A 27,388-nucleotide genomic window follows, 5' to 3' on the forward strand; every position below is an offset into this window, starting at 1 on the left:
ATTTGCTTTCCACGTTACTTAAAACTAACCAGCAGAGAGAGATTGTGGGTGGAGGAAGATGCAGAAAGTGACTGTCTACTGTAAAGCAGCATCTGCTCTTGTGATGATATGATTGCATAGGGGATAAATCATTCTGCTTTGAAATACACGGAAATCAATGTACTTTGTGTGTAATATGTATTACGATGAGTTCATGTAAACAATGGATAATCATGCAAAAGTGTTTACAAAACTTATTTTTGGCATATCAAAAGCCACTGTTGTTTTCTTAATGAAAAAACTAAAATATGTTCATTTTGTTACAATCATGACTATATTACATACTTGAATCCAGTGTAAGTATTGTCATAATTGAAGACTACTGTTGTACAGCTATTTCAAGTTCATACTGTTATTGAAATCGAGCACTAAATTCTGCAGGGAAACCTGATGCTGAGGCTGAATTAAAAAATTCTTTTAATTTATCAGCTATGAAGATATCACAAGCATGTGCTTCAAGAAGCTATAGCATGGAAGTACCCTTTTTCATGTTTTCTGACAAAATGCAAATTCCAGGATAAAATTGTGTCTTTCATATGTGCCGTGTTACAAGACTTACTTCATTTGGATTTTCTTCTGTTTTTTGTATCTTAGCAGACAGCAAGCTTTTAACATTTCAGAAATTATTCACACTAATGGAGATTTTCTATTCTTTAGCCAGGAGAGATTATATACTAGGTTCTTTCTTGCTGACAGCACGTGCATTGCTTGTTGATTGTGCAGGGTGAATGCTGCAGATTGCAGCCTGCCATTGCTTTGGTGTTCCATGCATGGGCTTCATGTATTCACTGTAAAGGTGAGATCATCATCTTTAAAGGATGGTTTTAATTTGTGTTGGTGAATCAAGTGGATGCTGTATTTAAGGAAGGGGAAAAAAGTGCATTCATGCAGGTTGCTGTCTGCAGTCCAAATTGCTGATCAGAGGGTCTTTATACACATCGGTAATGTGCTGTGCAATATAAGCTGAAATATATTCCACAAGGGAGGAAAACGGAATAGGTTACATACGCTGTTCCTAAGTGCAATGAATATAAAACTCCATTACTCACTTTAAGCAGGTGCTTTTTATATGAGGCTTTAAAGAAATATAAAACTGCTGGTGAAATGATTGGTTTGTACAGACACGACTTAACTTCCAGTACTCTGACCAGATAAAGAGGCTAAAAATATTTCTACAAACATTTCTTAATTGATTTCAAGGATTAAAGGTTAATATCCTCCTAGTGTAAGAAACTGCCATTCCAGACACTAAATGTATTGTTTTCTTTAAGTCCTCAGGAGTTGCATAGACCACTTAAAAGAAAATAAAAACATGTTTGTTAGAATTCGAGCATTGTGTTTTTAAGTTGATATCCTCAACAGTCTATATTAGATTGTTAGAAGGAGTACATTGATATAAAGAAAAGCAGTGTGGTATAGAAATTGTGAATAAGAATGATTTTTCAGTTAGAAAAAACCCCTCATTTTTAATGGAAGTGAAATTTTGTCATCTATGTGCATGGAAAACCACATGTAAAGGGGTAAACTCAGACCTTTTATTTAAAGCAGCATATACTTTCTGAGAAGGAGAATCATGGGAAAATTCTTCGTGATAATACTGATCTACTGTATTTTAACCTTTCAGTTTAATTTCTATCATATTTTTTTCATCCACTCAATCTGAATGATTGTTTTCTTGTCATTTCCTACTCATTTACAGTCAGCGATTGTCACAGCAATTTCTGCAGTCCATCTTTTAATCATGTGGCTCTGAGCCTTCTTCACTTCCCAACTGAGGGATGTTAACATCCTCTTTTGCTTCTCCCCCATGCCTATCAACTCAGGAAATTAACTGTTAATGATTACACTTTAGATGTTCCTTAATTTTGATAACACTGTTACTGAACACTTCTGACCTTCTTTTGAATCTTTATGAACCTTTGCAATTTCTTTACTGCTTAAAGGATTACTATGTCCATCCTCTAGAATCTTCCTCTTGTTTACCTTTTTACTGGTCCATAACTATGCTGTCCTATATTCAATAAGTTTCAACTGAGTCTGTGAGACATTTCAGCCATTGGATATTGTGTTTGACAGCAAACAGGTGACCAGGTATCATGTGTGTTACAGGGAAGCTCACAATCATGTCTAGGTCCAGGTGATACCTGGCACTTCTTGTCTTTAGCATAGTAGGTGTGTTACATAGCACTGTAAGGTTTGACTCTGTTCTGGTCAAGGAGGCTTTTTAAAGGCAATGAAGACTCATAGGAAATATTTTTTAGTTTTATAGTTGCCAAATAGTTTATTTGAGGAGATGTGGCTTGGAGAAGGGAACTCCACAGGTGCAACAGAAGGCAATAAGGTCTGAGATGGGTTCTGATTTGTCTGAGAATTTTTTTCATCCTACAATTTGCTGTCCTAGAAAGTTTCTCTTAAGTTGCTACCCAGCTTTTTACTAAAAGAAGAGTTGTAAAATGCAGAGTTTAACCCAGAGTCTAAGATAAATTGCACTTTTTACTTAATGTGTTTGAAGACAAGCCCTTTGAGCTAGTACTGGATTGAATTTGAACTAGACTAGATAGAAAATGCATTTCAGATTTTTAAGATCCTGTTAGCATTTACTAATGAGTGAACGTGTTTTCATATATTTTACGTGTTGATATTTGGCATGAGCTATTATTTGCCTCAGATGCAGCAAAACTACTGTATTTGAAATGGATAGGAGGCTTGTACAACTGAGATGGAACCAACCAATTGCAAGTGCATGGCTTCCAACCAAAGGGTGTCTTACTGAGGGTGGGAATTGTGAGCTCTTTCCTTTATCTATCTGTCTGTCTTCATCTTCTTCAGAATCTTGCCCAAAAACTTTACTGTGCAGGTTTCTCAAGTTTTTATTTATCCTGTACAGATGTACCCATGTCACTTTTAGCATTTGTTGACTGACAGCACATAGGTGTGAGGATTGATAGGACATGCTTTTCTGAAGTTACAATCTAGATTTTGATAGTTTTTTTTTGTGTTTTCTTGGTAGACAAATTTTAAGTTTTATTTTAATTTTTATTAATTTAAATTTTATTTTTATTTTAATGTATCTACTTTGGCTTCTACCAGTTGTCTCAAATGATACAGAATATCTGAAATGCAGCTGTTGAATTGGGCAGAAAGGAAAATCAATCCTTTTCTTTTTTAACCTATGTTTACAACAGCCGGAAGAGGAGCACTAAAGCTACTTTAATCCTGTGTCCTGACCAGTGTCTTATTGCCACATCCAAAATAATGACTTCAATTAGGTCTGCTTATAATTGGTGATGCCTAAATAGCCCAAATGTTAGAACCAACAAGGTTAATAATAATAAATTGCCCAAAGCTGCAGTTTTCACAGCAAAATTTTAGAGTTATTTACAATCCTGTCTATGTTTGAAGATGGAAAATGGTATTCCTTTTCTAAGTGTTGGCTATTTAGATCAAAAGGATCCTGAGTCCAACAGGGAGCAGAAGTCTGGTGGTGTGGGATGTGGTCAAGGTTCCTTATGGCAGAGGGGTTTGTGATTGTCTGCATTGCCCAGGCCTGGCCTCCTCTGACACGTGGCATGCCAGGGGACAGCTGCTTGCCACTCCATAGCCCCGCCTTGGCTTGCAGGTCTGTAACCCATTTTCTGAGCTGCCCTGGTTTTTCCCTGCAGCTGCTGAGGTAGAGCTGTTCCCACCTCGTTCCCCTGCTCTCACAGCACTCAGGCCCAGCTTTGTGCCTCTGCCAACTCCAGGACAGTTTTCGTAGCAGATTTCTCTCACGGACCGATTGTTACTAGTGAGATTCACATCTTCTCCCCCACATTTTCTATCCTGAAAAAACTTAGCAAATACTGCACAGTAGTAGTTTAAATAAATATGACTAATCACACGTGAAGCTTAGCAGTGTGTAACACTTGCAAATTGTTATCCAGCTGTGCTCCAGTGTTACGTACCATGGTACCATCGCAGGTGGAAACAGCGCTCTAGGAGTTATGGTAGGTCCATAAGGGAATGTTTCTTTTACTAGAAGGGAGGCATAGTTGAAATTTTCACCCTTATCTTTACTAACATCACGTCCAGCTGTGCTGTAAAAAGCACTTGGAGGAGAGTGTTTGGTCATCTGATTACTTCTTCTGGTGAACTTGGCAGTGTTAAGTTTACAGTGGGACTTGGTGATGTTCAAGGTCTTTTCCAATGTAAATGATTCAGAGATTCTGTGCATTTCAGTGGTAGCTGTTTAGCTCTCGTATGAGCATTCCAAATTAAAAGCACATTTTACCTTACTGGATAATCACTTGAAACAGATCATCAATAAGAAATATTTAAAGCTTCTTCTTACCTAGAATACTTTTAACATATTATTCCAAATGTTCTATGTTTTCTTCAATGCTGGTTTTCAGTTTTTGAGCCACAGTTTTCCTATTTACCTCTCCATTTGAAGCAGTATTTTAGAAAAATCAGGAGGCTTTTGGGTTAGGGTGTATGGGACCTGTGTGAAGGCCATAGTGTGGGGAATCTTGAAGCGGGAACATAACAACAGGATTTTGTATTTTCTAAATGATTCTCCTTGTAGGTGAAATGCTGCTATTCTTTAGCAAGCTGGGAAATATTTTGCAATATGTAAATCTCTGTTTATAATGATAGTCCTGCATCCTGTTTAGTATTTAGGTAATGGAGAAACCTTAGTTAGTTCACAGGCAGTTTAAGGATTTAAGTGATTTGTTAGAGAGATTTTAGCATGTGCTTTTTGCAGCCTATGTTCTGATGAAGACAATGATACATACTTTTATTGATAAATATTTTACCATTGCTGCCCAAGAACAAAGTGCTTGACCTTCTTTAGGGAGCATTTCAGTCTTCCACTTAAGTTCACCCTTTCATACATTTACTTTTTCTTATAGTACCATGGTTGAAGAGAAAACAAAATTGGAGTTATTTTTTAAGGACAGGGTTCTCTGGCACAGAAGCTCAAGTCAGTAGAAAATCTGTCCAGTTGACAATATGTTAAAGGCAAGACAAGTCTACCATAATCCTGTTGTTGGTGCCCTGTTAAGTCTTGGGAGCGGGTGGGGGTGAAACAATCATTTCTTAGAATAGTGATATGTAGACTAAAAACTGGTTGACACAGTTACATGAAAATAAGTAACTGTAATAATCAGAATAGAAACTGTGATATTAAATCAAGTTGAATTAGAAAAAACACCCAAATAATTTTACCTTGACAGTTCCTTAAAATAAGCTGCCTGAATTACTGTTTTGAAGAAGAGATAAAATAGTAGCCTGTGAGTATGTAGATTAGGGTTGCAAAATTTGGTCTGTAGATTATATTGACAGACTGAAAACATGCACTTGTGAGCACAGTGAAGATGCTTGAGGTACTTGGTTGCAAAGATTAAGTTTTACTGTGGAAAAACCACAGAAAATACTCATACCCCAGCTTCTACATTTTAGGGAAACCTCTCTTTTTCTCTGTTTTTCCAGTTAAAAAAGGGAAATGGGAGAGTGTGGGAGGTGGAGGAGGGAACCTCAAACACAAGACTCCAGTGATTTCAGGTGGTGTGTGTGAGGAAGCAGAATGATTGAAAGAGATGTTGAAGTTTCTGTGTTGCTGCTGTTTTATTGCAAATAAGAATGTGAAAGCTTTATGCTCTCCCAATGCTTTGAACGTGAGAAATAGGACTGGTGCCAGGTCGAGCTGGTCTTTGTGGCTTCTATTATGTTCTTTCTGAAAGGAGGAAGGAATTAAGTTTGGTTTAACTTGGAGTTCCTCAGAAGCGCCATCTCTCTAACCAAGCCCAATACAAGCTCCAGAAGTTCTCACTGAGCACTGCCTAAGCAGAGACTGAATGCAGATGAGTATCTCTCAGGAAAGAAATGAGGTTTCTCTTATGCTTCAATTTGTTTACTAGCTTTTCTGTGTTATTCATGTAAAACCTAAATATATGTTTCTGTGAAAATAATTTGACTTTTTTTTGTCATGATTCCAGTTAGACTTATGCTTCAGTGTTATTTCATTTAGTTAATAGCTCCTTACTTTTATTCATGGATTGATCTTTTTACTGTTTGAAATTATTTTGACAAGTATGTGACAGTCTTTTACTATATCATGTTGCCAAACCATAGTTTATTGGTACTTAATACTTTAAATATTGAGATTTTTCCTTTTGAGGCCACAGACTAAATGTGGGGACAATTCATGTGGAGTTGCTTCTAGAAGTTTGTCATGCCTTACTCATTTCCTATTTCATATTTTGCAGTTCTTTTATGAGCTTTCTAAAGAATTATTGTATTTCAGGGATTTGGCAGCACACAGTTCAGTCTGTTGTCCTCAGAATCAGTAACATTACTCTTTTCTGATTTTCTGTGCTTGTTATTGATCAGTTTAGATTTTGTTTCTTGATTTGCCAGTAATCATTGCAAATTCACCTTATCACAAATGGATTGGTAAAAGATATTTGTTAGTAAAATCGCTAATTAGGTGATTTTTTAAACAGGCCTTAAATTAAATGAGTGCTTAGATTTCTAGGCTTGCTATAAAAAATCCTGAGCTGATCTATAAAGACATAGTTGTGATCTGCCTTTAGCTGTTTGTTTCCCCCCTGCTTGCACGTGGAATGACACTGAATGTAGAAACTTGGGAAAAGCTGTGTGGTTGGATTATGTACATGGAACAAACCAAAGCTATATCTGAAAAGCTGGAGGGAGGATGTGATTACCTGTTTCAAAGTATGGGAAGACCTTTCTTGACAGCACAATATTTCTGTATGTGTACCTGGATCACAATGGCTCTTCAGGCTCGGAGTTACAATTAAAGTGACTTAGTGTGTGCAAGGTGTAAATTGTCAAGGTGTAGTAGATTTTAAATTCGAAAACCTTTCTGCCTGTTTTTGGGTTCTACTGTATGGAGAGAACAGAATTTAAGTCTTTGGTGATGTGATGTATTCTATGTGTCTGAATCAAGTGAAATAGGCTATACTTGATCACTGAGTGTACACGTGGCTACGTATTGGGAAGGAAACACTGGATTTTTACTGCAAATCATTCTACAATGGGCAACATGTTTCCAGGGAAAAAAACCCAGACATCTATAAAATTTATCTGGAAGGAGCCATAAGTTACATTTGATGGTGACTGGCATATGTCACTCCTTCTCCATAAGTCTTTGATTTCCCTATTCCTGGTGAAAATAATAAATTAACTGAAGAAAAAGTGATTTGTACTAAGAAAAAACATGTTGCCCTAATTTGACTGCACTGGGCAACAAAGTCAAATAAATCCGAGTGGTGCTTTTGCAAGTGAAATTCCAGAAGAATGAGTACAGCACAAGTTCTACTCTCTTGTCTAGCACCTTGGATATAAACCTTTCTCCTACTTCATTTGCAGGACGTTGAATTTGCATAATGTTTGCTGTTGGCAATGATAGATTTGGTTTTCCTAGTGTCTGTTCAAATTGATGCTCAATGTCTTAATTAAAATGTTGTGGACTGTTTGCATGCAGAATTTCAGTTAGTATGTGGAGGCATGGAGCATTTCTAATCCAGGAGTTTGAACATCTTCATACTCAATCAATCCCTTAAAACACTACTTTAAGAAAAGTTCCTAAGCATTGAGGGGAGGGCAGGAAGCTCTAGTCTTTGCTTGCTTAAACATTTATTTGCTGGAATAAGTGTTCAAGGAATACTTTAGTTCTGTGAAACAACTGTTGAGACTTCGATTTTATAATGATACCATGATGAAAGAAATAAGGGAGATTATTGGGGAGGAATTAAAGCTGCAGGGATGCAAACTACAGATAGAGGCGTGTGAAGGAAACAAGGCTTCTTTCTTCTCTGTAGAGCAGCTTGCCAGTTTGACAAGTTTATGAGAGATGGTTCATAATTTCCAAAAATTTTCAGACTGAAGAAAATGGCCTCCTATTTTAAACCAGTTCATTAGAAATGGTTCACTAAAAGTCTCTAAACTTTCTGTGCCTTGAGAAATATTTGTAACTTGGCAAGGGCAATCACCTTAAGTTTAGGTGATTTTTGTCTTCATGATGAAAGCCTAGTTAGACATTATAAGTTTCTTATTGTGTTCTCTGTGTAGGATTTCATTAATTAATAAATAGGTTTTTTGGGTATCCATCAGTCTAGAGCTATGCAACCTGAGTGGAATTTTTTTGGGGCAACTTCTCCTTGGTTACTGTGCTGTGCTGTAGTTATCAGGTGTTGAAGCTGAAAGCAGGTTGGTGTTTGACATCAAAGCAACATAGAAAAGGAAGGCATGAGTATGTTGTGTTTTCCCAGTACATCTCTATTTTCTGTCAAATAGTTGAAAACAATGGATGAAGTGTTTATCCTAACCCTGTAACAGAAAAAAAAAAAAAAAGCTTATTACTGCTACTAGTTACTTCTTCATATGCATTAAAATCCGATGACCATGACCATGTATTAAGGGCTTTTGGGTTTCTTTGAGGCCAAACCATGCAGCTTTACTGGCTTCCCATCATGGTCCCTAACTGCTGGCTGGGTGAAAAGCAGTTCATTGGCTCATCTGAGCAATGCTTTGCTGACTGGCATAAATTTGATGATTGGTCAGTTGAAGAGGGCAAATATACTCTTATTTTCATGAAGGTTGTAGATAATGAATGGCTTGCATAATGCTGTCATCTCTTTGCTGAAATTCAGTAAGTCCAGAAGTTACTTGGTGAGGGACTAGGAGTAAACAGAAACAAAGAGTGAGCATGATCACCCTTAACTTGGTTCCTTTTTTTTCAGATAGGATACTAAACTAAAATATAAGTTATGCATGGAAGTAACATGGAGAGAGTTTTAGTATCCATGCAAAGAAGTTGTCCAGGATAATGCATCTAAAAGTGAACTCCATTATGGAAATTATTTAGTTTTAAAGGTACTTAGTCTTCCATAGTGAGAGAAATGTATTGGACATCACACGTTTAATTTTGATTCTTTAAAAGAATTGTTGAGAAATGAAAACAGCAAGAAACTACCAGTTTTAAGAGGGCTTAAAAGATGGGGGTCAGATTGTGACCTCAGTTTGATTTGCTTTAACTGTAATATTGGCTGCTACTAACAGTTTAATAATCTTTGTTTGGGAATTGGCAGAAGATGGATGTTTCCCCCCCCCTTTTTTTTTTATTTGAATGCAATGGCCTCTATTTTGCACAAATTTATAGGAACTGTGAGGAGGCAGAAATGCCTGCAGATATCCTAGTTTCTTTTGATAAATTCATGTATGGTGTCAGGTACCATGCCTTAGATCAAAGGGGGTTTTCAGCTTTAAAAGAGACTTACCCTGGACAAAAATGGGAATGAGGATCTGTTCACAAGACAAACTGGTAGTTGGTCTTTCAGACTGAGAACTGATGGGGTGGTGTAAGGGAAGGCACACAAATTAGTTTCAGTGAGTATTCTTTGAGCCTGAAGCCTTCCTGAGTCACAAATTAGGACAAGTCTGGAGCTACCTCAAAGACAGAAGACAGGTTAAATTTTGATAAGAAATAATGCCTTGAGTGTGGAACCTACTTTCAGATGGCAGTCTGCTTTACCACATGCTGTGTGTCCCTTCATGTATTTCTTTATTCTTTCTGTCTTTTAAAGTACTTTTTATTCAAAATGTACTTTTAATGTCTTACCAGAAAAAAATCTTGACTATATGTCAAGAATACATGGTTGCTAAATAGACATATAGTTGCTAAATTATTTTGTATGCACCACAAAATACTCTTCAGTCTTTAGGAACTGGAATAGGCACAGTGAAATAAACATAATTACCAAGTTTAGTCTGAAATCTTTTGTTCCCTATAATTTTCTTAGGAGTTTTTTCCTTACTAGTTAATATATATTAAAGGTTGTTCTTTGGGTTAAGTCTTGGAGAGATTTTGCAAAAAACCTTGTTAATTCTGTAGATAATTACACTTCTTTAATGTGTTTAATAATCTTGAAATATGTATAAAAATGCTTTTTTATCTGATACTCCACAATGCTTTCCTTGCATAATTATGGACGTTGGAACAAATTCTATGTTACGTACATGAGGAAATGGTTCCATAATTATACTAATGTTTGCATAATTAACAAGCTGCTTGCCAATTTTAACTGACAAATTCCAAGTTGCTTCTGCACGAAAGGAAAAAAAACCCATAAAAAAGGCAACTTCTGTTAGTTTTTCCTTTCATACTTCTTACAGGTGTTGAAACTATTTATTTCTAATTTGCAAGTGAATTTATGTGGTTTTTTTCTGATAGGCAGTGCTGTACAGATTTGGAGGGCTGGCTTCCTCCACCTATGCTCTGGGGCTGTTTTGGGGGGCTGCCCTCGAGCTCTGCCAACAAATCCCAGCCCTGGCTTGTACAATCCCCTGCTGCTTCTGCCGCAGTTCTGGGCAGCTCTTCAGGAGTGACTGCCAATAGCACTGACTTCTTCCAAGTGGTGCAGCAGTTTTCTGGTGCTCACAAATGGGGGCTGAGGAAAGACCACCAAAACTTATTTCCACTTGTGACCCAAGGCAAGGTTTGAACTCCAGTTTCCGCTGAAAAATGGCAAGTGTGCCGTTGGCCTTCTGTACTGCTCAGCTGCACAGATCTAATGCTTACATAGCTACTGAGGAAAATGTTGATGTCTAAATAAAAGCTGAAAACACGTAGTCATTTTAAGATCCTGAAATTAAATGGTTGTAATAAAAACATGAAGGAGAATAGTTGACGTGGCACTTACAAAGTGAAAATGAAAGTGTATCTATGTGTGTATATATGCATATTTGTTATTTCAATTTCTAAGTGGTCTTGTGTGTTTTCCTCACGGTATCTATATATATTTAATGCATAACTGTTTGTATTAAAAAACCCATATGCAGCATTCTTTCACTTTCATTTAAAACCTGTGAATCACAACAAAAATGCTGTAAGAACATCTAAGGGAGATAATTAAAATATAATTAAGTTTAAATGCCTTGGTGAAGGAATATAAAAATATTTAAATTCAACAGGCTAGTACATTTGCAGTTTTCTTTTATTAGGTGTGAAATCTAAGAATCCCCTGCCAACTCTTGAGGGCTCAATCCAGAATGTTGAATTGAAGTACTGCAGCACATCATTGGTCAAATGTGCCTCTGGGACCGTGGGATCAATAAAAATTTGTGCCAAAGCCCCAGGTATGTGCAGCTGGACCATGTAAAACTTTATTGCCTGTATAGGAGAATTGGCCTTGCTTTTTACAAGGGGAGTTACTGAAACAAGAATTTACTCATTGTTCCTATGAATCAGAGAGGGGTTTCTGTATTCTGTTTTGGGGTTTTTTTTGGTTATTATTATGTCATGATGATCCAGTCTTGCCTCAGTATCATCAAATTTTACACTGAAAAAAAAAAACATTTTTTTTTTCTGCTGAGAGAAATACTAATCAGGAAGCATTCAAGATATAGGAAAAATACAGAATACTTTCACTTAGCTTTATCCTTAGCATAATTTTGATGTATTTTCTTGGTTGTTTAATGCCTCATTTTCCATTAATGCTACAGGTATGTATTTTGCTTGTAAAGTTTTTGAGGACTCAGATTTTTTTTTTTTTTTTTTTTTTTTTTTACTTCCTTAATACACTTTTTCCTGAGGACCATGTGGGAACTTATCAATGTCTATGATGTCTTTATGGATAAAAAGCAGCTAAGGTCAAGAACATTAAAAATTGAGTGCCTTTAAATTGAGTTCATGTTGATGTTTAAGTAGATTATTTTATAAAATTGGGAAAGAAATTACTGCTTAAAGATAATCAATTACTTTATTTGAAATCCTCCTGGAAGTCAAGGCATTTACAGGATAAACATTAAGTAGGTTGCCAAATAGTTTATGTGATGCTGCTCTTTCTATTTGCTCTTTTAATTCTGTATTCACAACGTAAGTTGATAGATGTTCTCTTTGGACTAGTGAATGCTTGTCTTGAAAACTTATCTTGTTACACTAAAAGCAGTAAGGAATCTGTTTTTTATCTTAGGTGATGGTGGAAAAGAGAAGCTGATTCCTTTAATTCAAGGCCCTTCTGACACCAGAGACTTACACAGCAGTAAATGGCTCAATGAGAGTAGAAAGCCAGAATCTCTCTTAGCTCCAGATTTGGTAGCCTTTACAATCCAAATTCCACAGTATATGGACTACTGCCATAATTCTGGTAAGTACAAAACTCTTGTTAAGTTGGTATCACATTACATTTTTCCTATCCAATGTGATTTTCAAAAGAGAGGCTTGATATAAAATGTGCCAAATGTCAAAGTATCTTCTACACACTCTGCACACATTATAACTTTAGCTCACTGTGAGACAAAAGAACTGAAAACTGCATTTTGATTGATGTCTTCTTCAATAAGGAGTGCTTCATTCAATTTGATTGCCTCTTTAAATAATTATATGAAACTTTTGTAAACTTCAGATGGAGGAAGGAGGACAGGCAGGATCCGTGTTGAAAATATGAGTTCCATTCTCTCTTCCTGGTACTGGGTTGGCCTTCTTATACAGAAGTTGACATTCTGGATTCTATATGGTTCATATAACTTTGCAGCATAATTTATTGTTAAGAATTTGTTTATCATAAAATTTGTTAACAATAAAAAATAATTTAAAAATACTGCAGGGCACACGTTCGACCTCATCAAATTTGGTGTTGTGGTGGCCTTAAATCAGAAGTTAATAATTTGTGAGAGTTGTTTGGCTAAATTTAAGGGTGTTGTTGATTTTGTGGGCATAAATACTTTTACCTGACATTCTTATGGTTTCTGTGGTCTTTAAACAAAACATTGGTCTGTTTTAAGCAACACTGAAATTTTTTAAATATGTGTAGTTTAAAATAACTCACGTAGTTTGTGAAATACACATGGAACTGGGTTTTGCTGTCAGTGTGGTGCTTCTTAAAAACATGCTTTCATGTTTTTCGTGAGAGCTTATTCTATGGTCATGCTAGACATGGAATGAAAAGTGGGGAAAACACAATCCAAAAAAGTATCTAGGTTAAGGAAAGTAAAAGAATTACCTGACCCCATTATTATGAAACACAGAAGTAACTTGAACGCTTCAAGTCTAGTTTTTTTCTGTATTTTTTTCCTGTGAAATGATTCTTGAATGTCATTAGTCTGAAAAGTGACAGAGAATTTATTACCGTCATTGCAATTTTTATGTGCATATGTAAGCAACATTTGATTTTTACTCAGAGTAAATATTTGTAAGCACTGTGCACTCCAGCAGTTGTTAGGTTATTTTTTCAGTAATTGTACTGTGTTTTTTGGATAGCATCATGTTGAAAATGTTTACAGCACTGTTATTATAACAATTATCTTCAGGTCCTGCTCGTAAAGCATTGCCAAAAAGCAGTTCATGATTCAATAATATCAGAATGTCAGATGAAGCTAAAATCTGTTGCACCTGTTGATTCACTTAAATACCTTTTAAATGTTCATAACACCAATATTTGTTACTATGACTTACTGTCTCATTTCTTGCCTTTTTAAAGAATTTTTTGGTTTAATTTTCTGATTTTTGTCTCAGTCTCTGAACTATAATTTAAAGGCTCTGTGGATACCTATTCTGTACAATTACTGTGTTTGTTACAGGTCATAAGGATCACATACATTTTTGCTCATCAGTATTAAAGATGGTCCAGTTAGATGCTGGGAGTCCTTGATGGATTGTGACAGGAGGTGCTTAATGAGAATTAAGCAAATGAAGTGCTGGCCAGGCTCACATTCAGGGATTTTGAGATACAAAACATTTTTTTGTAATAAACTATTGTCTGTGGTACCTGTTTTGTAGATGAATACATTAAAAATGTAAAGATTTTAGAGTTGAAAATGTGCTGGACACTTCACCTGCCCCCTCAGCATCTCAGGAAAGTTGTAGTGATTCTGTGTACACAATGGCAGTCACTAACCTGCATGTTCAGGCTCTAGCTCTGCTCCTCTAAGTCTGTCAGATGGCACCTGCAAGGAGTGACAAATGAGAGGAAAAATCTGATTACTAAAGCTTTGGTCTCATTCAACAGGAAGAGTGGCATACTGCAAATGAATTAATTTTTTTTAACATAAATTAAACCAGGAGTAATTAATGTTTAATTTGTCTCAGGTTCTATACAAAGGATCAGCAAAGCAAAAGCTTTCAAATACTTGCTGAAGAAAATGGGGCAATTTTAGTACAGGAGATATGGCTATCATTTTCATTATTACTGTGAAAATTACATGTAGGAAAAACATGAAGTGCTTTGAGAGCATAAAAATGCATTTGCCATCAGTTGCAGTAACTTCTGGGAGTTTAAAAAGCTATACTAGATAATTTCACAGAAAAAAACTCATCCCTTGGGAGTGAAAGGTTTTTTAAGCTGTATTACTGGAGGTGATTATGCAGTACTGAAGTTGTTTCTGAAATTTTTCCTGACAATGTTGCATAGAGTGTACTGTAGTAGGAATTTGGACTAATTAATTCATTGAATTGAATGGAAAGCAACTTAATCAAAAATTAAAGCTGCTGTTTGGATATAAAATGCTAAGGAGGAGGTTGTGCAAATGGCATGAGATTCTTTAATAAATCAGGGCATATTTACCTGGTGAACAGGAGGGGACTGTTCCTCCTCCTCTCCTTGTTGCATCAGCAACTACTGTCTTGTATCACTTGAACCATATGATCCAGGGTAATGAGGGTGGTTTTGCAACTTCCTTTTAGTGCTTATCTGTATGTGGCCCTGCAAGTTACAGAATGTGTTTACAATCTGAGGGATAGAGCATTTGACACAATATCTTCCTTTTCACTATTTCACTTGTGCTGTTGAGAGGAAGAGGAAAAAGAATATGGTTCTAGTACATTGAGTACAACTATCAAAGGAAAAAGCTCTAAACTGTACTTTCAAGAAGGGCAGCATTTAGAGTATGTGATATGTAGCATGTACAGTGTACAACGAGTATAGAACAAGTGCATAAACTTATGATTACTGGTTGGGAGTGTTTTACTGTTTGATACATAAAGTGTCATTATCATGTGGAAAACTGATCCACCTATGGCAAAGGAAGTATCTAGGGACAAAGAATAGAAAAATTATTTTGTTTAGTCCTTAAGTAGAAGTCTGAATGCTGTGATTTTAATTTTGGATACTTTGGTTGCATGAAAAACTGCCCCAGGTATCTCAATGCAGTTGTAAAAATCAGTGAATATGCTCCTCAGTCTTTAAACTACAGTGTATAAATAAGTACAAGAGAGGAGATTATTCCATTACCCCAGGGCTTGGGAAGGTCTTCTTACTCTTTCTCCGAAATAACCCTGGCTTTATTAACCCTGGGAGCAAGCTGCAGACCTTGTTTGTTTCACCTGGCCTTTGAGAGAAGAGGGAGATTTCAAAATGAATGCTGGTGTTAGTGGTTAATTATGAACAGCTGTCGAATAGATGAGGTGAGCTGATTAAGCTCTATTTGGTTTGCCATATTGAATAATTGGGAGTGCGTGCACAGCCAGTGTATGGACAGCTTTATTACAAATAAATCAAGAGGAACAAAAATAAAAAATACCATTTAAAAAGTTTTCCCTGAGATCAGCTAAAATGGTCAATAATGCAGCAGTGAAATAAGGGAGTATACAAAAGTATTTGTATTATTATCATGTTCATAAGTGTCATACACTCAGTGGAGCAAACCAAGAGTGGTAAGGCTTCTCTAATTTGTCAAAGCTGCATAAAGGCTGAAGAACAAACATTTTACCTTATTAAAGTTGGTGTTTCTTGTCTAAGTGATATGTTTCTCAAACTTCCAAAACCTTTAGAATTTTTTTCTTCTATCAGTGTTTTGATATAGGTAAGATCACTCCATTCACCCCTTTCCAATGCCAAGTGGAAAAAATAACTGAAGAAATTTATCTTCAAGTATGAAAAAATTGCCATAGAAGTTGTACCAACAGGAACATAAACTTTTTTATTATTTATTTTTATCTGTTAGAGCTTAATAAAAAGGAGGTGAGAGATTAGAGATAAGTTTGGTTTTATGCATATACACCTACATATGCCCCCCAAATTCCCCTTTTTTGGGGTTAAAAAAGCGTGTTATTGACATATTTTTTACTTTAGTTTTGTCTGCTTGCACTAGGGATATTAGTTTAAATTTTGAAGCTGAAACAATTATATATTTAAGTTCTCATCTAATTTAACTGAGTTCTTGTGGTAGTAAGTAAACAAGTAAAAAATCCTAGTAAAAGAGAATTCATAGTCTAATTTGAAGTATTTTAAAAAGATTTAACACAATGAATGAATAGAAATGGTTAGTATATTGGAGACAATTCACATTTGTGGTTTGGACATAAATGTGTAAAAATTATACCCATCTATCTTATTACATTTCCTTTTCTCTCCCTGAGGATTTCACTATGTACTTTATCTGTAATTGTTGCCAGTTTTCTATCAAGTTCCCACTGGGCTTCTGGTGCAAAAAATCTTATCCTCTCGATGACAGAGCTTGCCTGAATGATTTCATGCTCTTAGCATTTTTGTTCACGGGAATTAGGGGGAGAATGTAACTGCAGCTGAACATAGCATCTATTTTTGTAATTTTGAAGTTTAGACTCTGTTATTGGAACTAAATGAAGAGATGCAGGTGTTCTCCAGTTCAAGTCCTTTGGGATTTTTTGATGGTAGATGCTTGAAAAGAAAATGCATGTGTTTCCAGAGTCAAACAGCAGCTGTGGACAAGGATTTATGTTTTTCTCAGAACTTTGGGATTTCAAAATGTTACATTTAATCACATGCACAGAAAGGAGAGCAAATGTTAAAGATGTTACATATAAAACTAGGAGACTGATCTTTTTACCATACCAACTAGTTGTGGGAATAGAGGAACAAAGTGATCTTTAATCTTAATATGCACAATTTCAAAAGGATTATGATAGTTGCCAGGACTCTGGTCTTATGAGAACTGTGCTCAGGCAGTACACGGCATTTATATCTTCTTAATTGCTTTTAAAATCTGGTTTATTCTTATATTTTTCCTTGGAAAAATATGAATGTTAATAGTATGAGTTACTGACAACACAGTATGCATGTAGGCTTACTTTGGAGGGTGGATTTAAATTTGGTAAGTATACATTTTTAGAAAAAAATTTCTGGCAACGTCCTGTAGATTTCAAAATTTGATTTAAAATAGCAGTTCAACTGCCTGAACTGCAAGGCTATATTTGGAAGTTTTCTTTCTAACAGAATTTGTGGGCAGAAGTACTTAGTAGTAATGCAATTTCTCCCTCCCTTTCTCTCTGGTGATTTTGCAATTAGTTGATTGTAGCAAACAAAATGTCTGACATCTTAAGTTTAGCTGAAATTGAGGTAAGAGCAGCAGATGGTGGTACCACTGAGCAATTCAGGAAGGGAGAATAGTGTGGGCAGGAGCAGGTTGGTAACAGTGATAAATGTCAAGTTAATTAATATCAAAGAAGAAAAAGTAAAGTCTCTTTTAACATTCACCAGTTTGTGTGTGCTCCATCCTCTGCCATTACCCTCAAAACCTCAGTATGTTGTGAGCTACAACAATGTTAAATATCAAATATTTTTCCAGGCTTGGATCACCACTGCATCTACTGTCTTAGAAAGATCCAGTTCCTAGTACTTTCTCTAAGAGAGAAGTCAACTTGTCCTCAAGTGCAGTCTGTTCCTCTGCTGGCTGCAATTGGAGATTTCACGTCCATGGGAGTAGCAGCAGGGAGGGACGTACTACACTGTGCTAACTAGATTGACTACTTCCAGTGAGTTGCATAAATCTGGCAACTGCCAGTAAGTTCTGGTTATAGAAAGGTAATTGCACAATGCAGGAATAAGACAGCTTGTTCAACTTTCCCTCAAGTAATTCTGTTAATCCTCTTGGGGAAGAGGTGTTTTCATCTCTCTGATTATGTTGCGGTCAGTTTCTCTCAATATGCCATAAATCCTTCAGCAGTACATGTGTTCTAAAATTCTGAGGTTGTGACTAAATAGGGTTCTGAGTTTTGTAAAATCTAACTTTAAAAACTGATTTTTTAAAAAAAGGAAAAAGGGTAAAAACCTACACTGTCATGCAAGTTTTTAGGAAGTTAGCTTCTGTAGTTGAGTTCCCTGAACTCTTTCAATCCTGACTGACTTTGAGATGTACTGGTCAGCTGCACGGTGGAAGTCAGGCAATATCTTTAGTCAAAGAAGCACTTTTTCCTTTTTTCCATTTTTCTTTTCTGAATAGAATCACTTAAGATTAAGATTTTGGGCAAAATAAGAACAAAGTGCTGTGAAGATGGGGACTCAACTCCAAATGGCAGGAGCCTTAGACATTGCACTGGGAAATATGTGACTGAGGGAACTGGAAAGCCTGCATCTCCTCTGGATTTGTAACTTTTTTGTAAAAACTCATTGTCTGACTCTTTCTTTTCTTTTAACTAAGGGTAACAGTGTAGGTAATGTAGTTGATCTTGTAGTTCTTGGGATAGGACTTGGAGCTTCAGTATTGGCATTTAAAGAGTTGAGCTCTTCAATGGTGGGGGTGGTAAGAGGTATGAAGGCTTTAAAGTACATAAAAGAAATCTCTCCACCTTCTCTTAATACTTTTCCAATTCTGTAAAAGTAATTAATAAGAAGTTGTTGAAAAGCCTTTTCTTTTTTAAAGTTTTAACTCATTAAATGTGTAGAAGTTAGGGAATTGCAGATATGAGATTTTTTTTCTGCTACCTTTATTTTGTGTGTGTGCATGTGTGTTCCATTGGATTTCTGTTTGCTTTAAAATCTGGCAGTATCAAAGTGTTCCATATGGCCACCAAAGTCATATTTAACACTTCTGTTATTGAAAAAAAACCTACCTGTGGGTTCAAATGATAATTTCTATTTTCATAATGGTAGAGGCTGATGTATCTGTGCTTCCTTTATGAAAATGCATTTACCTTTCCCTCTTTTGGCATCTGGAAAAGCATTATTCAGCAAGGTGACTAGATACTTATTGTTGGTTTCAAGTGTTTTGAAAACATGACAGGTATAGGCTCTCAGCAATTGCTGACACATAGCTTTGGATGTTGAAATCTGTTTTTAATTGAGAAAATATATGTTGGCCAGCATGTTGGGATAGTTCCCTCCCATTTTGAAAAAACACCATGGGATCTTTAACTTACATTTGGACACTTCCCAGACATGGTCATAAGGGACTGTTGCTGTTTATTTTCAAAAAGTGTTTAAACTGTTTCCAGGTTTTATAATTGAATTGTAGTGCTCTCACTGGCTCTTTAGTGATGTAAATGATTCATATAAGATGGCTGCATTTTTGTAATGAAATGCTAAATAGATATGACTGAAAATCAGTAGACTCATTGTAGTAGTAAATGCATTTTAACTTGGTCAACTTCAGGTTAAGTTTTAGTAACAAGTAATTAAATAATATCATTGCACATTTGATAAAAACAGTGCTAAATAAAGCATCTTATTTTTAATGCAGAAATTATTTTATATAGAAATATATTTGTTCAAAATCTGAATTTTTTTTTCAGTAATTTTTGTGTTTCAGCTCTGTAGCAGTTAACAAAAAGAGCTACAGGTCACTCCAAAGATTCCAGTGTTCTGGTTTTAATACAAATGTACTAATAATCTCATTTTTCTGATTCAGGATGCAGTCAGAGTGAATATTCAACCCTTCTACCCAAACATTACTGTTCAGAAGCTCCCACAGGAATTCCTTCCTATGATGTTACCAATAGCCAGTTGTGGTCAGCAGTTAAAGCTGGGCCATTACCAAGTGACTGAAGAGCTGGTTTTATGTAGAAACAACAGTTCACAGTCAGGATTAGGCAAAGCAGGTTAGAATTTTAATGGTATTTTATTTTTTTAATTCAACTAGATATCCTCTGTGATGACTCCCAGTCAAGTACAGACTCCTGTAGCTGACCAAACTGAAGTAATTTTGAACAGATGATCTTTAAGGTGTACAACTTTGGGAACATTTAAATTAGTTCTACTTTTTTCATGTGCTGTGAAGCTTCTCAAGGGGAGGCTCTATTGTTACCAGAAATCTGCAGCCTGTATAAAAATTAGTACTGCAGGAGCTATTATTCACTTGTAATCTTCAGACCATTTAATCACTCCTGTGTTGTATGAGCTGATTTCATTTTACCTGTGCACTCAAATAGAACTAATATGTTCTATTAGTTCTATTCATAATATGTACTTGTGTAAGGTGGCAGAAGTACTTAAAGTTGGTATCAGGAAAACAGTGCATTGTGTAACTTTTCAGTTCTAGTTAACAGCTAAAATGAGCTGACCTGTAATAGGTGAGCCATTAAGGTTGAGTATCTCTATAAAACAGGCTTTAAGTAAGCAAATTCAAACTCAAATGTGGTGTATTTGAGGTTATCCTGACATTCTCAGTATCACATGGAATGCTAAATCTATTTGAGAAATGCAGTGATAGGATTATTGTGGATATATAGTTTAATTAAATAGCTAAATATTTTAATTCTTAATTTTAATCTGGTTTACACTCTTCACTTGAGGACAAGACATTTTGAAAAGGGAAAAAACCCCATTTGTTTTCCAGAAGTCTGAAAGAGAAGATTCTAGGTGTTGCCCTGATCTTGCAGCCAGTTCAGTTAAGACAAACATATGCCAGAGCAAAGTAATTTGATGACCTGACTTCTGAGTTTCCATCCAAACTAATTTGTGCTGCAAGTTGTTGTACCACTTTTAGCACAGCATATTAGTGTATGCTCTGGCTTTCCTAAGTGTTTTCCTAATTTCTGATGTCTTTTCAAGGTCTGGAAAAAAAAGTGATTTTTTTTTTTCCCCAGGAGATTTAGAAAACTCTGTATTTGCAGAATAGCAAATAATTTTGGGGTTCTACTTTCTAAATATTTGATAACATTTCATGTTATGCAATGAATGGATTCTCTGACAATGTGAATGGAAGAGGTGGGGAGTTCAAACATTTCAGCTCTTACAGTGAGAGTTTGCCTGCATCTACCAACTCTTACCCATTTAGCCTGGGTTCCCCATCTGTCACTGTAGAGCTTCTGGGGCTGCTTGTCTGGGGTGTGTGCCAAGCTGAAGAAATATCTTTGGCTATCCTTCCTCATATCCAGGAATCTTGGACAAATAGACCACTGCCTTTGGGAAGGTTGACGTGAAAGGAGTCAGACTGACCAGAGTTTGAGCCATGTCTTTTTGAATTTCAGTGTTTATAACCATCATACCAGTGGAGAAAAGACCATGTTCTAATAATATGATACAAAAAATAAATGAAAATAAAGTTTATTCAACTGTATAATTAGTAATAAATAATAAATATTCACATTAATAATCTGATTAAACAAACAAGTGGCTGACTGCCTCTTCTTATCTCCTGCTGCCCTCAAAAGTACCTAAGTTTGTTTTACTTTTGGAGTAAAAATAATTAAACCCTAAACAAATATTGTGTAAATACTATATAAAGTATAATATTAGAACTTCCCCTTCAAAGTGGGGAAAATAATGGAAATTTTGTAAATAGAAACAATGCTTTGAAAATTAAGAGAAGATTTGATTGAGTATAAGAATTATTGAATAGAGTATCTGGCTCAGCATTAGTGAGCAGGGTTATGGAGCACATATGGTGATGCATCATCCCTTTTAGATAGTATTCTCTTCTCTTCTGCATGTCCATAGATGTAATCAGTCAGATATCCTGTTTATGTAAAAGTTGATAAAGCACATGCTTTATGCTTTGGGCTTAGGAAGTATATTTCTTTGTACATAAGAAATATGTACAGCATATTTCTTATTTTTAGTGTAACTATGTTCACATTTGGTCATGTATTCAATAGAAATAAATTAATGAAATGAGAATTTGAATTCTCTTCTGTACTTTTGAGCTCTCTTATGTCCCTGCTGTCATAAGAGAAAAGGAATTCATTATTGAGCAAGTCTTTCAGGTTGTTACGTGATGATTTGTACAAGAAAATGAAATATGTTCAAACTATCTTTATAGTATTTGAAAGATGTATTAGTCCAAGTCCTGGATTAATATTTTTCAGATAGTAAAATTATTGCAAAACACTTCTTTCATACATATTTCATAATAAGTTCAGTATTCAGGAATAAGTTTAACATTAACCTATTATGTTAAAAGTGTGCTTTTAAAGCAACTTTGGAAAATCTTACAGATAGAATGTAATTTTCTGAAACCAGGTGTGTAGTTTCAAGGGCACATATCAGTCCTTTATGTCTAAACAAGTAAAATGAAACTTTAATGCAAGTTGCAGTCAATTGATTAAATTATTTTTAATTACGAAATGAAATAGTTAAGGCATATTTATATTTTTCAAACCAGGAGTAATAAAATATAATAATCATAATACTAATTATGTTTAGTGTACAAACTTTTATCATAATTTGAAGCCTATAATACTTTTTTTTTTCTTCACTAGTAACATAAGCAAAGTATAAGCCTGTGAAAAGGATGACTTAACACAACTGTTGATGCACTTCAACTGAAACATCTTTATCAAGTTAATACAAGAAGCAGTCATGCCCTACTTGAATTACTCATTTATAATGGCTAAGCAGCAGCCTGGATGTGGACTTTGAAATCCTGGGAAAATAAGATGCATGCATGCATCCAAATGTCTAGGGTCTTTAAAGCAGCTGTAAAATGTTGAAGTGAGATGTCAACTACTAGCTGTTGTCTACAGTTTTAGTCTGAAGGGAGGTGTGATCATTTAATTGCTAACCAAATTTAATATTATTATAGTCATTATATCCTCAGTTCAAAACTTTTTATTTTCTAGAGCCATTTAAACTGAAGAATCAGAGTATTTGTCTGCTTTTTTGCACACTTTTATTGCACAGATTATTCCAACTTTTTTTTAAGATCTTACTTGCTTTGTTAAAATACATACGTTTTTCACTAACTTTTATTGTGCTTGTAATGAGGAAATAATAATCCCAAAGATGTGTAAAGTATCAAAATAAGGCACATGTGTGGCTAGCAATTCCAAAAATGCTACCTTTGTGCTCAGAAAGGACTTAAGAGTATAATAGCTGGTAAAAACCATATATTAAAAGGATTTCTGTCTCTTTGCACTGCTGGGATGTCGCTGTTTGCACAGTCCTTTGCAGATGATGGCATTGCCAGGTTCTTTGTCTTCACAGCTTGATTTCATGTCTTCTTTGAAAAGACAGACATATAGAAAGTTAACTGTTCAGCTTTAATTTTTCTTCAGATTCTTGCACAATTCCAAAGGGTGTGCATCCCGTTATACTTGAAACAGCGATTTTTCAGTAGAAGTGCCAGATGTTTCTCTAGTATCCTCACACTTCCCAAGTAACCAGTATGGAAGTAAACACTCTTCTTTTACTGCAGGAATTGTAGAAGTTCCTGTGGCAAGAAGTCAGTGAGAGCATGGACATCTAGTTTGCATGTTGGAACATCTGTAAGGCAGTGTGAACTTCATGTTGCACCTTGGAGACAGACAATAAATTCCGTGTTGTATCTATCCAGGGGTATTCATAATAAACTTGTAGAAGTTGGTGAGACTGCAAGGGTGCTTAATTAAGGATCACTCAGGAACTGGTCAAGGAGTTTTTTCCTTCTTTCTGTTACAAGTAGAATTGAGATAACTTAAACTTTGTCTGTTTCCTGGAAAAATCACTGTCTCAAAATCATGATGGAAGGAGAACTGTTTTCTACACAATGGCAGCAAATTAGGCTCCCAGCTCAGAGATTGTGCCTTCCTTCCTGGTACTGGGAAAAAGAAGAGGTGAAAATAATCCACCTTGAAGGTAGAAATAGGATGGGTAAAAGTCTTCACTCATAGTTTTTCTGAGGCAGCCATAGTGGAGTTATTTGGTATAGCTCTTAAGAAAGAGCTTTAAACTAGATTTGAAGGAGGAAAGCAAATAAAACCAGGCTTACTACAGATAATCCTGTGGGGAGTATGCCACTGTCTGAGGGATGCTGCGGTAGCAAGGTCCTTTGGTCTGCCTCCTCAGTGGAGGTTGGGGAAGGAAAGCAAAGACACAAGGGTTATTGAGTTTTTAGAAACCAAGGAAGCACCTGAGAATGGTTAATAGGAATTAGGGCTTGTCGTCCCCATAAGGCCGTAATGGATATTCCAACTGGGGTGCATTTGCACCAATGCATTCAGCATGGGCGTCAAGCAAGAGGAGCTGGAAGCCTTTGTGCAGCAGGAAAACTTCGACATTCTTGCCATCATGGAAGCATGGCAGAATGACTTGCACAACTGGGGTGCTGCAGTGGATTGCCATAAACACTTCACAAAGGATAGTCAAGGAAGGAAAAATGTTGGAGTAGCTCTGGATGTTGGGGAGTTTTTTGATTGTCTGGAGCTTAATGATGGTGACAGCAGGGTGAGTGTTTATTTTAGGGTCAGAAAGAAGGACAACAAGGCTTTGATGGGAGTTTTCTACACACCTACCCAAGCAGAATTAAGAGGCAGATGAAATATTCTGTTAGTGGCTGGGGGAAATCTCACAGTTGCTGGCCTTTGTTCTCATGGGGGTCTTCAGCTTATCAGATGTCTTCTGGAAATGCAATACATTGCAGAGGAAACAGCCTAGGAGGTTCCTGGAGTGTGGAAGTCTACTTCTTGACATAGCTGATGAGTAAGCAAACTATGGAAAGCACAGGCTGGACCTGTTGTTTGTGAGCAGGGATGGGCTGGTGGGTGATGTGGTGGTTGAAGGCCTCTTGGGCCCAGTAATCATGAAATGGCAGAATTTTTGGTTCTTGAAGAAGTAAAGGGGGTGAGGTAGCAGCAGATCTGCTGTGTTGGACTTCCAAGAGCATACTGTGGCTTACTAAGGAGACTGATTGATAAAGAGTTCCTTGGGAGGCAACCCATAGGCACAAAGAAATTCAGGAAGGCTGGACATAATTTAAAAAGGAAATCTTAAAGGTATAGCAGACTGTACCCATGAGCTGAGAAAGATGAGCTGACAGAGGAGTGTCTGACACGGATGAACAGAAAACTTTGGCTGGAAATCAGGAAAAAAAGAGGAGCTCATGACCTTTGGAAGCTCATGACCTTGGAGCTCAACCCTTTGGAAAAAGGGTTGGAAAACTCACAAGCACTGCAAGGATGTTGTGAGGTAATGAAGGGAGAGAATTAGAAGGGCCAAAGCCCAATTAGAACTTAATCTGGCTACTGCCGTGAAAGACAATGAAAAATGTTTCTGTAAATACATCAGCAACAAAATCTCTTCTTGGATGCAGGGGCAAACATGATGGCAAAAGATGAGGAAAAAGCTGTGGTACTTAATGCCTTAATGCCTCAGTCTTTAATGACAAGGCCAGTTGTTCTTTAGGTACCTAGCCCCCTGACCTGGAAGACAGGGTTGGGAGCAGAATGGAGGCCCCATAATCTAAGGGGAAATGGTCAATGACCTCCCATACAATTTAGACATACACAAGTCCGTGGAGCTAGATGACCTCCATCCAAGGGTGCTGGGAGAGCTGGCAGAAGAGCTCACTGAGGCATCTTCAACCATTTACCAGTGGTCCTGGCTAACTGGGGAGGTCCCAAGTTAGCCTGGGAATTGGCAGTAGTGACCCCCATCTGCAAGAAAGGCCAGAAGGAAGATTTGGGGAACTACAGGCCTGTTAGCCTGACCGTGCTGCTGGGGAATATTACGCAGCAGATCATCTTGAGTATCATCATATAGCACATGCAGGACAACCAGAGGGATCAGGTCCAGCCAGTGTGAGATCAGGAGAGGCAGGTCCTGCTTGTCTGACCTGGTCTCCTTCAATGACAGGGTGACTGCCTGATGGGTGAGAGAAAGGCTGTGAATGTTGTCTACCTGTGCGTTAGTAAAGCCTTTGAAACAATTTTTCATAGCACACTTTTGGAGAAACTGGTTTTTCATGGTGTAGATGGGTGTATTCTTTACTAGGTGGGAAACTGGCTGGTTGGCCAGGCCCTGAGAGTGGTGGTGAATAGAACTAAATCCATTTGGTAACCAGTCACTAATGGGGTTCCCCAGGGCTTAGTGTTGGGGCAGGTCCTGCTTCATATCTTTTTCCATGATGTACACATGGGGAGTGCACCTTCAGTCATTTTGCAGAGGACCTCAAGTTAGGTAGACATGTTGATCTGCTGGGCAGTGGGAAGGTCTGCAGAGGCATCTGGACAGGCTGGATTGATGGGCTGAGACCAGCAGTATGAGGTTAGACGAGGCAAAATGGTGGGTTCTGCACTTGTGTCACAACACCACCATGCAGTGCTACAGACTTGGGCAGAGTGGCTGGAAAGCGGCACTGTGGAAAAGGACCTGGGTGTGCTGGTCAGCAGTGGCTGAATGTCAGCCAGTGCATGCCCAGATTGCCAAGTGGCATCCTGACCTGTGTTAGGAATAGTGTGGCCAGCAGGACCAGGGTGGTGATTGTCCCCCCGTACTGGGCGCTGGTGAGGCCACATCTCAAGTGCTGTGTCCAGTTCTGGGCCCCTTAATTCAGGAAGGACATTGAGGGGCTGGAGCGAGGCCTGAGAAGGGCAATGGAACTGGTAAAAGGTCTAGAGGATAAGTCATAGGTAGGAGTAGATGAAGCAGCTGGGGTTGTTAGGCCTGGAGAAGAGGAAGCTCAGGAGAGACCATAATTTTCTTGAGAACTGCCTGAAAGGAGTTTGTAGCTGGGTGGGGGCTGATCTCTTCTCCCAAGTGACAAGCAATAGGACAAGAGGAAATGGCTTCAAGTTGTGCTAGAGGACATTTCAATTGGTTATTAGGAAAAATTTATTCACTGGAAAGGTGGTCATGCATTGGAATAGGCTTCCCAGGGAAGTGGTTATGTCACTGTCCCTGACAGCATTAAATAGACATCTAGATGTGGTATTTAGGGACATGGTTTAGTGGTGGACTTGCCAGTGCCAGGTTGATGGTTGAACTCTGACCTTTAAAACCTTTTCCAACCTAAACAACTCTATGATTCTATATAAGCACAGAGAGCAATATTTTATCTTACACACTTGTGTAAAGTGGAGCATTTTGGATGGGTTTGCATTGCTGTTTTCCACTCAGGTTCTCTGTTGGGCTGCTGCAAGAGTATGATGGAAGGATGTTTGCAGTAAGAATGCACCAACCCTTGCAGCCTTTACTGTGGCTTAGCTCTATTTGGATTTAGCTACCACAGTTTTTCACCCCTTCTCAAATGGGAGCTCGTGTGAAAGGTTTCTCTATTTTGAGATGTGAATTAAGTTACTCCAGAACACTCATTCGTAAGAGCAAAGAAACTGGTAATTAAGAAGCATAGATGTACAAAAATAGCATGAGGTAATGCTAAGGGAACAAGATGTTTTTCATTCATTTTCTGTGAGGTCCCCCCACAGTGAAACACTTGCAAATGAATGCTGCTATACTGG

The 27,388-nt window shown here is 37.0% G+C and overlaps 1 protein-coding gene across 7 annotated transcripts in view; it reads left to right on the forward strand.

Annotated features, from left to right (window-relative positions):
• VPS13B (vacuolar protein sorting 13 homolog B) overlaps positions 1 to 27,388 on the forward strand; it is a 431,824-nt gene that overhangs the window by 125,288 nt on the left and 279,148 nt on the right. For all 7 annotated transcript variants that reach the window (XR_009488944.1, XM_059864515.1, XM_059864541.1 and 4 more), the window contains exons 18-19: positions 11,047 to 11,181; positions 12,018 to 12,191. Coding sequence is in view for 6 of the 7 variants with exons in the window: in XM_059864515.1 (XP_059720498.1) it covers positions 11,047 to 11,181; positions 12,018 to 12,191 (309 nt within the window). In the remaining variant the exon portion in view is untranslated. The remainder of the gene's footprint in view (positions 1 to 11,046; positions 11,182 to 12,017; positions 12,192 to 27,388) is intronic.

This window comes from Haemorhous mexicanus, chromosome 1 (genome assembly GCF_027477595.1).
Source record: "Haemorhous mexicanus isolate bHaeMex1 chromosome 1, bHaeMex1.pri, whole genome shotgun sequence".
Classification (NCBI taxonomy): domain Eukaryota; kingdom Metazoa; phylum Chordata; class Aves; order Passeriformes; family Fringillidae; genus Haemorhous; species Haemorhous mexicanus.